Source organism: Vicia villosa, linkage group LG3, assembly GCF_029867415.1.
Source record: "Vicia villosa cultivar HV-30 ecotype Madison, WI linkage group LG3, Vvil1.0, whole genome shotgun sequence".
Taxonomy (NCBI): domain Eukaryota; kingdom Viridiplantae; phylum Streptophyta; class Magnoliopsida; order Fabales; family Fabaceae; genus Vicia; species Vicia villosa.
Genome location: NC_081182.1, coordinates 62,340,054 through 62,348,829, shown reverse-complemented (window position 1 = coordinate 62,348,829; position 8,776 = coordinate 62,340,054). Strand labels below are relative to the sequence as shown.

General features: G+C 31.5%; 1 protein-coding gene across 1 annotated transcript; it reads left to right on the top strand.

Moving 5' to 3' along the window:
- Positions 1–1,574: 1,574 nt before the first annotated feature.
- Positions 1,575–3,515, top strand: LOC131655934 (probable E3 ubiquitin-protein ligase RHA4A). Its single transcript, XM_058925736.1, has 4 exons — positions 1,575–1,704; positions 1,801–2,084; positions 2,311–2,396; positions 3,063–3,515. The coding sequence occupies exons 2-4, from the start codon at positions 1,818–1,820 to the stop codon at positions 3,361–3,363; spliced, it is 654 nt and encodes a 217-aa protein (XP_058781719.1). The 5' UTR covers positions 1,575–1,704; positions 1,801–1,817; the 3' UTR covers positions 3,364–3,515.
- Positions 3,516–8,776: the final 5,261 nt, after the last annotated feature.

Here is an 8,776-nt window from a genome sequence, read left to right as displayed (position 1 = left end):
CCGCAAGCAAAAAGTAAGATATAGGAACTTAGACAAAAAAAAAAACTTACAAGGAACAAAAAATAAAAAACTCACTAACTTACATGGACCAAAAGTACATTTAAGCCCATTTTTTCCTTCTAGTCTCTATTTTTTGAGATTCAATTTGTATATTTGTCTTAGTATAATATATGTCACCTTATCAATTACACATCAAAAATAGTGCAATTTGTATAGATTAGGAAAAAGTTATTAATTACTTTAAAAAAAAGTAAAAGTTATAAAAATTAAACCAACATTAATATTTTATTATATATTATCTACAATGGTTTCAACACTCAACACCCACTTTTTCAACTCCCAACACTCCACATCATTTTCTCTTTCTTCCACCTAATAACTCAACACCCATTCAATTTTTACCCTCTCCAATGGTTTTTCACTCAACACCCTACCCCACCACTTTTTATTTTCATATTCTTATTTAAATTTTATTTTTATTTTTATGATTACATAAAATTACAATTATCGATTAAAATTAAATTAAAATAATAAATACATAATAATTTTTTTTTATTTTTTTGTAATAAAAACAAAATTTATTTAAATAATTGGATACGATAATAGTTGGGATTTTGATAATAGTTGGGATTTTGATAATTGTTGGGATTTTGAAAATTGTTGGGATTTTGGTTAAATGGAAAATTAGCAGAATTTTGAGTGTTAAAATGATTATTGAGATCCATTTCACTAAAAAAAGACACTTAACTTAAAAAAAACACTAATAGAAAGATAATAATAGAGAAAGATAGTGAAAAACTTGTTTTTTTTTTGTGACCAAATCAAATGAACCAAGTCTCTATTTATAGAGAAAAAATATCATGAATTTTGGTAAAAAAAAAAAAATTTAATTTGCAAACGAAATAATTGAGTTCAAAGTATTAAATGGATAAAAATCTGGCCAGCCAATCAAGACCAGCCACGTGGCTGCACTTATCCCCTTTCTCTTTCTCTCTTCGCGTGATAAAATGACCCACTCTCACTGCCAGCGCGTGGCCCACACGCGCCAGTCTTGAACCAACCAGCCGCTGCCACGTCAGCCCCTGCGTCAGTTTACATGGTGTTGAGTTTTCTCAACATCTCTCTCCTCCAACACACACTCAACACTACACTACACACACCATTGCACATGATTTTGTGGTGTTGAGTTCAAATAAACCCACCATTGCACATGGTCTAAGAGTGTGCTACAATCTTCTAGGGAGTGATTATTCCTTAATATTTCTTCCAGTTCACAAAACATCAACTTGACAATGATGATATCATTGAAACAAGTTGATTGAGTCGAGCAGTTACAAATGTAGCAGTCATACTACTAATTAAGCACTTAATTAATTAATTAATCAATTTTTCACAGAATGTCAGCACTAGCAACGAAGCAGAGAGAAAGCAACCCAGATTTTGGCCAACAATATTACGATACATGACGTGAGTCTAGTGGAGGGGTCATGACCTTGCCCCATCATTAAAAAAATATAGAATATATATCACTCTCACTTTATAAATTAACAATTCTAATTAATTGCTACACCTCTCTTAATCAATCTTTAATTAAAAAATAACTAATACACAAAAACTATATTATATATATGATCTTTCTGTCTCTTTTTGGAAGTTAAAAGAAATATTTTTCCCAAAAGAAACAAAGAAACTCGACTCTATTTGGTAAGCATATGTATATGTATATTTTCAACTAAAGTTTTTTCAATTAAATACAAATATATTATATACTTATATAAATTGTATTTATATATGAGGCAGTGGCAAAAGGATAAATCATGAATATAAGAAAGAATGATATGATGATGAGTAGTGTTCAACAAACTGCAAATTCTTCTCCTCCTCCTCCACATATGTATCCAGAAGAACTTCAACTTAAGCTTTATCAAGCTTTTATATTTTCAATTCCTATACTTTTTTCTATTATTCTTTTTCTTCTATTTTACTTGTTTTATCTCAAGAGAAGAGCTTCTTCTTTCTCTCCACACTTGCTTCCAAGGATTAATCCTCCAACTACCTATCGTTATTATTCCTCTAATTCCTCAGTAAGTTCTTTAATAACTACTTCATTATATTATTATTATTATTATTATTATTATTATTATTATTATTATTATTATTATTATTATTATTATTATTATTATTATTATTAATTATTATTATTCATATTATTATTATTATTATTATTATTATTATTATTATTGTTATTATTAATTATGTATATTAACATATTAATTAAATCATCTTATTATTATTTACATAATCTCATAGCCTCGTCGTTTGGATTTTGCTGTGCAATTCTTGGACAAACTTCCTAGAGTTTTGTTTGATGAGGATTTACAAGCTAGGGATTCAGTGTAAGTTTCTATGTTATTTTTTGCCATGTTAATATATGATCTTGTTCTTCTTGTTTTAATATGATTTGATTTTTATTTGAGTAAAAATATTGTTAATTTAATCCAAAAAAAATTATGGTTAATTTTATCCACAATTTTTAATATGATGTAAATTGATTAATTATTTAACTGAATTAGTTACAATTTTGCAATGAAAAATTTGGTGTCCATAAATATATATTTTTATCTCTATTTAATCACCTTAAGGTTTGTCTTAAAATTACATAGTCAACTAATGTTGTTTTTAGAAAGCTAAAAAAACTGTTTAGAGAATCTTCATTTGATGAATCACTAATTAGAATATTTAATGGCGTCCACTATTTTATTTCTAAAAAGTGCAACATGAAAAGAAAGGTGGTAAAAGAGATAACAAGAATATAAGAATTAATGATTTTTTTTCTTCTTTCAACAATGGAGAAAATAACATATACTATTTTTGTCAAAGGGGTCTATTTCTTAAACAGAATAAAATAAAAAAAAATTATATGTTTGTCTTCTTTTTGATTAAAAAAAAAAATACCATTATTCAATCTCGGACTTATATTCATTTAATAAACTACTATATAATATTGTCTGGTTTTATGTGAAGCTTTGAAATGAAGCTAATATATGAAAGTGTTGAAACAGATGTTGTGTATGTTTGGGAGAATTTGAGTTGAAAGAAGAGTTGCAACAGATTCCATATTGCAAGCATGTGTTCCACATTGATTGCATACATCATTGGCTACAAACAAATTCAACTTGTCCACTTTGTAGATGTTCCATCATTCCCACTACTACCAAGTTCCTTGATCCACCACCTCCTATTAATGTTATTATATCAGACCCACCACATCAAGGTCCTATCAATTCTGATTCTCCATTACAAATTTCATCATTAGAAGATGAACCTGTTGGTGCTTCCACAACTGTTGTGTCAAGAGAATGATGCATTATTTTGATTATAATATTTAATTACTATGAATAATATAAGCAAATAGAAATGCATTTTGATGTGCATTCAATTTTGTTACCAAATAGTATTATGAATTTGTACTTTGTTGTCCTGATTAACCAAAATCGTAGTATGTTTTTTTTTTATATTTGTTTTTAGAGTTCTTTGTTTATTATCTTACGTAGAAATTGTGGTTGAAAATATGTACTGAATGGTTTAGAACGGGGTTGAGCATATTGTTTTTCTAAAATTATTTTAATAAAAATTTCTTTTTAAAATTAGAGTTTAATACAATAATGAAAAGATGGAATTTGAAGTTTAGTCCCTGATTCACCTTTTTTATCGGTTGGTTCTTACAACTGAGGGAATATGTTATTTTTTGTTTAGAAAGTAAAAAATTGGAATGCACCAATTGAAAATTAAACAAAAGCAAAAATTGCATGAAATGAGATTCGAAGTGTGTTTTCATATCACTTTTTGCTATCGGTAGTTTTCCATATAACACGGCGCACCCAAGGATTATATCTCGGTTATGTTATTGATTAAGGTGAAAACTTTGTTATAAAATATATTATTTGTTGTTTTGAGTCTATGCAATCTAATCTAAAGATAGAATAATCAATGAAATAGATCCTTCACAGACCTAAACTTATATGATAAATCACTATAAGCAAGATAAAGATTTTGATAGTATGATATTCTAAGATGACCTTATTAGATTCTCTCCCTCGAATCACAGGTGATACTCAAGTTACTGATTAGGACACAAGCTCGAGTCCATGTGAAATGGAGGTCAAGATTGCGAAACTTTTCCATCAGATCATACTCTAGCATTATCAGTTCAGTTGTATGCCCTTCATGCCTGCTTAGGGCTTCTGCTACTTTATTAGCTTTTCCAAGATGATACTTCAGCTCGAAGTCATAATCCTTAAGGTACTCCATCCATCTCCGCTGACGCATATTCAACATCTTCTGATCAAAGGGATATTTCAGACTTGTATGGTCAATGAACATCTCCAACTGGACACCATACAAATAATACCCAACACTTAGAGTACAAAGACAATAGCAGCTATCTCAAGATCATGTGTTGGATAATTCTCTTCATGAGAATTCAACTACTAAGATGCATAAGCTACAATTGGATCATTATGCATTAGCACATCTGTAACACGGTGGAAGAACTGACTTTTAGAAAATATGCGGATAGCAAGAGTCACCACCGACTTTTATTTTATCCAATTTAGGAAAGGCAAAAAGAACAAGAAATACCTTTGAAATATTTTGAGTTAGGGGGTAGGTTATACAAAGGGAAGGTGTAAGCACCCTTTGTATCCATGGCTATTCATGGGCTCTTAAATGCTTAGCTCACTTTTGAATTGTTTAGTTTGTTTGAAAGAGTGTATTGTGTGTTTAGAAAAACAGTTTCGAAAAGAGCTTTAACTTTGTAATGATCTTCGTACGGATGTATACAAAGTGTAGTCTTTGAAAATATTTTTGAAATAGGAGGTGTGAAAAGAATTTTGAATTTGTTTGAGTTGAGCAAGCAATTAAGAACTACCTACCCTAAGTTTAATGTCTTTCTTGTTCTTTAAGTCTTTTGTTTGAAGGGGCTATCCATACCAATTTTTTAGGCAGGTAGTCATTTCATTGGATGTTAAGGGTCATAGAGGGTCATCGTATAGTCATAGGGCTATCCATACCATAAGGAGGGTAGGAAGTCCTATTCTTTGACGAGAATAGTCATACAGGCAACATGTAAGGATACATTAGCAATCGAAGGGACTATTATCATTTATCGAGACGACATCGAGGGACAAGATCATTTTTAATCGTAGGCAACTCGAAGGGACTTTGATCTTTTATCGGAGGGACTATGATGATTTGAATCGAAGGCAGCAGGCTAAGGTATCCCTACGCTCGAAGGGACTTGACTATTATAATCGAGAAGGCAGCAGGAGAGAGGTCACCTTAAAAGTGTGTGGATGCAACAATCACGTGATTAGTTCAGATATTTAATATTTTAAATTAAGTGAGTTGTGTTCAATTATAATCTTGCCACTCCCTATTTTACTAACCACGCAATTAATATAAGCAAAATTAAAGGCAGAAAATTAAAAGTTCATACGCTATTACAAGGCTTCGGGGGGATACATAGCCAAAAACTCTGGGAAAAGGAAATTAAAATGCGGGAAATTAAAGGCGGAAATTAAAAAGTCCTAAGCTATTACAACAAAAACCTTTTGCAAGCCTATACACATTTTCTAGAACTTAAATGGCAGAAAAAAATAAAAATAAAAATAAAAAATTAAAGGCATGCGACAATCACAGAATAGGATATGAGAAGAGAAGGTCGTGTAAATAAGAAATTCAAGATTTGAAGACAAAAATGGTAAATCTAAACCTTAAAGGGTAACTTAATTGTTAAAAAAAATCTAAGGGTAAAAAATCTAGCCTACAGTTAATGGGCAACACCTACCTAAAGGTTTTCTATGGTTATCTATGGTTTTTTGAAGTTTAAAGGTTAAACCTAAAAACCTAATTATAACTTAATTAAAATTAAACCTAAAATTAAATCCTAATTATTATTTTATTTAATAAAAAAACAAACTACTAAACCTAATTAATTTTACCCTAAAATTAGTTTAAATCCTAATTTTCTAATATTATCTTAATTAATCACCTAATTATGCTAAGGGTGTTAGTTAATTTACCTAATTCTATTTACTTAAGTGGTTAATTTGGTTTAGAAAAGAAAAATAAAGAAACAACAAATAAGTAAAAAAAACTGAAAAAGAAAAAAAAACAAAAAGACATAAATCTGAGCGTTGGATCTGGTGTAATTAGCTTGGGAGTGTCTACGGTAGGGGAGCATGTCTGGGGCGTTGGATCTGGTGCTGGGAAGGATCTGATGGTGATGATGAGAAGGCGCATAGTGGGCATGTGAGGACGCGCACATTGAATCTGAAAGTAGAGTTTTGTTAAAATAAAATTCCTTGGGCGATGATTCGAACCCAAGTTTGGCATGTCACGTTTATTCTCTTCTGGCCGTTCGCGCTGCACTTTCATTCAGATATATAACCATTCGCGATTTATATATATATATATATATATATATATATATATATATATATATATATATATATATATATATATATATATATATATATATATATATATATATATATATATATATATATATATATATATATATATATAAAGAGCAACAAAATCAAAAAATTCAAAAGATGAGTCAAAGTGGGGCCAAGTGTTCATAGACTAGCGAATCAGAGATGGAGAGAGAACGAGTCACGGTTGACTGGCTGTAATACGGTGAACTGACTTTTTATCGATCGAAATGTCGCGGTAAGCAAGAGTCGCCACCGACTTTAATTTTATCCAAACAAATTCAGAAAGGCAAAAAGAAACAGAAAAAAAACCTTTTAAAGAAATCTAAGTTCGGGGGGTAATTTATGCAAAGGGAAGGTGTAAGGCACCCTTTGCATCCATGGTTTGCCATGGGCTCTTAATTGCTTTGCTTGCTCGTTTTCAGAAAATGTAGATGAAAGAGGAAAAATGGACTTTAGCTCGTAAATGAGCGTAGCCAGTTTTGAAGAATTTTGAGAAAGAATATAGAAAATAGAGCATGGCAAGGCAATTAGGGGCAATTACCTTAAACTCAGATGATAGGTCTCTTTTTAGCCTTTCAGAATGAAAGGGTCAATCCTTGCCATAAGTGGGCAGGAAGCCTTTCGTTTGGAGGTTGAAGGGTCGTCGAGATATCATTCGCCCAAAGACTGACCCATGCCATAGAGAGGCAGGTAGTCTAAGGGGAAGGATCAGAATAGCCTTTCGTAGGCAACCAGAAGATACCTCAGCCTTTTTCGTAGGCAACTTCCGAGGGTCGAGGTCATGTTAGTGTATCGAAGGCAGCATCATTAGGGACCATGACCTTTAATCGAGGCAACATGGCTGAGGTATCCTCGTATTCGAGGGACTGGCTATTCTGCGAAAAATACACAAGGCAACAGGCGACAGGCAACAGGCAACAGGCAATAGGCAACAGAGAGGTTACCCCAAAAGGGTGCGTGTGTGCAACAATCACGTGGTTCAATTCAGTTATTTATCTTGTATTTAGTTATTCTAATTGATTCAGAGTTGCACTCCCTAAATTACTAACCACGCAGTATATAAAGCAATAAAGGGAAGGGGGAAAATGAAACCAGCGGATCCCAACAGGGTTTGACATAAGTAATAATAATAAATCATGAAATAAAAATAGGGTTTAGGGTTACCAACGACGTGGCTTCGGCATTTGACAAACCCTGAAAAGGAAAAATGGCAAACAAAGGAGGGTGAGTGCATTATCAGGTTCGAAGGCGAACTTTATTAACCATAAAAAATAGACATAAAAAATAGACTAATGAAATAAAAAGTAAAATAGAGAAAGGACACTTAGCTTGGCATTTACTCTGACAGGGTTATTGGGCAAAGGTTTGCCTGAAGCACTGACTCTGACCATTGAAAACTGAAAGAAGAAACAACCAGGCGTGAGTGTATAGGCAGTTCATTGATATTTGATAATAAACCCTAATTATAAAAATAGGGAAGATAAACAAAAAGAATCAAAATAATAAGGGTTGAATCGGGACTTAGCTTTTGAATCCGACGTGGCGCGTTATCGGGAGAAACCCTGTTGGTAACCCTGAAAAAGGCATGGCAAAAGAATTCTTCAGTGTAGAATCAATCCTGATTAAAATTCAAATAAGATATAATGATAAATCGATTTAATTAATTATTGGTCTTGCGACCTAATTAATTAAATCGAGGCAAAAGATTTAATTGAGTAAAAATAAATTTTTGGAAATTTTTTTAGCATTTAAATAAAATACATGTGAATTTTAAAAGTATTTTAATAATTAAATTAAATTAAGTGATTATTTTAAATGAAATAAATGATATAAAAGAAAATAAGTAAATATATTATAAAAAGATATTATTAATATAAATAATATATAAATATTATTATTATTATAAAAGGTTAGGAGAAAATTATTAAAAAAAAACAAATAAAAACAAATACATATAAATAAGTGTAAATAGGTTTATATAATAATAATAAAAAAAAAATTAAACATCTTAGCTTTTAATCCAGTGTTGCGCACACGTGATAGTCCATGGTGGATGCGCAGCTTCAGGAGCGTTGGATGTGGATTTAATGAAATCCAGTGGCTGAGAGAATGAGAGACCATGGCCAGCGTGTACGCCAAGACGCACAGGATCTTTCTGTTTGAAAAACAAAACGCGCGCGCTTTTGGACGAATGGGAGAGTGCCACGCTTCATCTTCTCCACCCAGATTTCTGCAACTCGATCTATTACAGCGCTTTTTGCTTTGAAGCGCTGTAA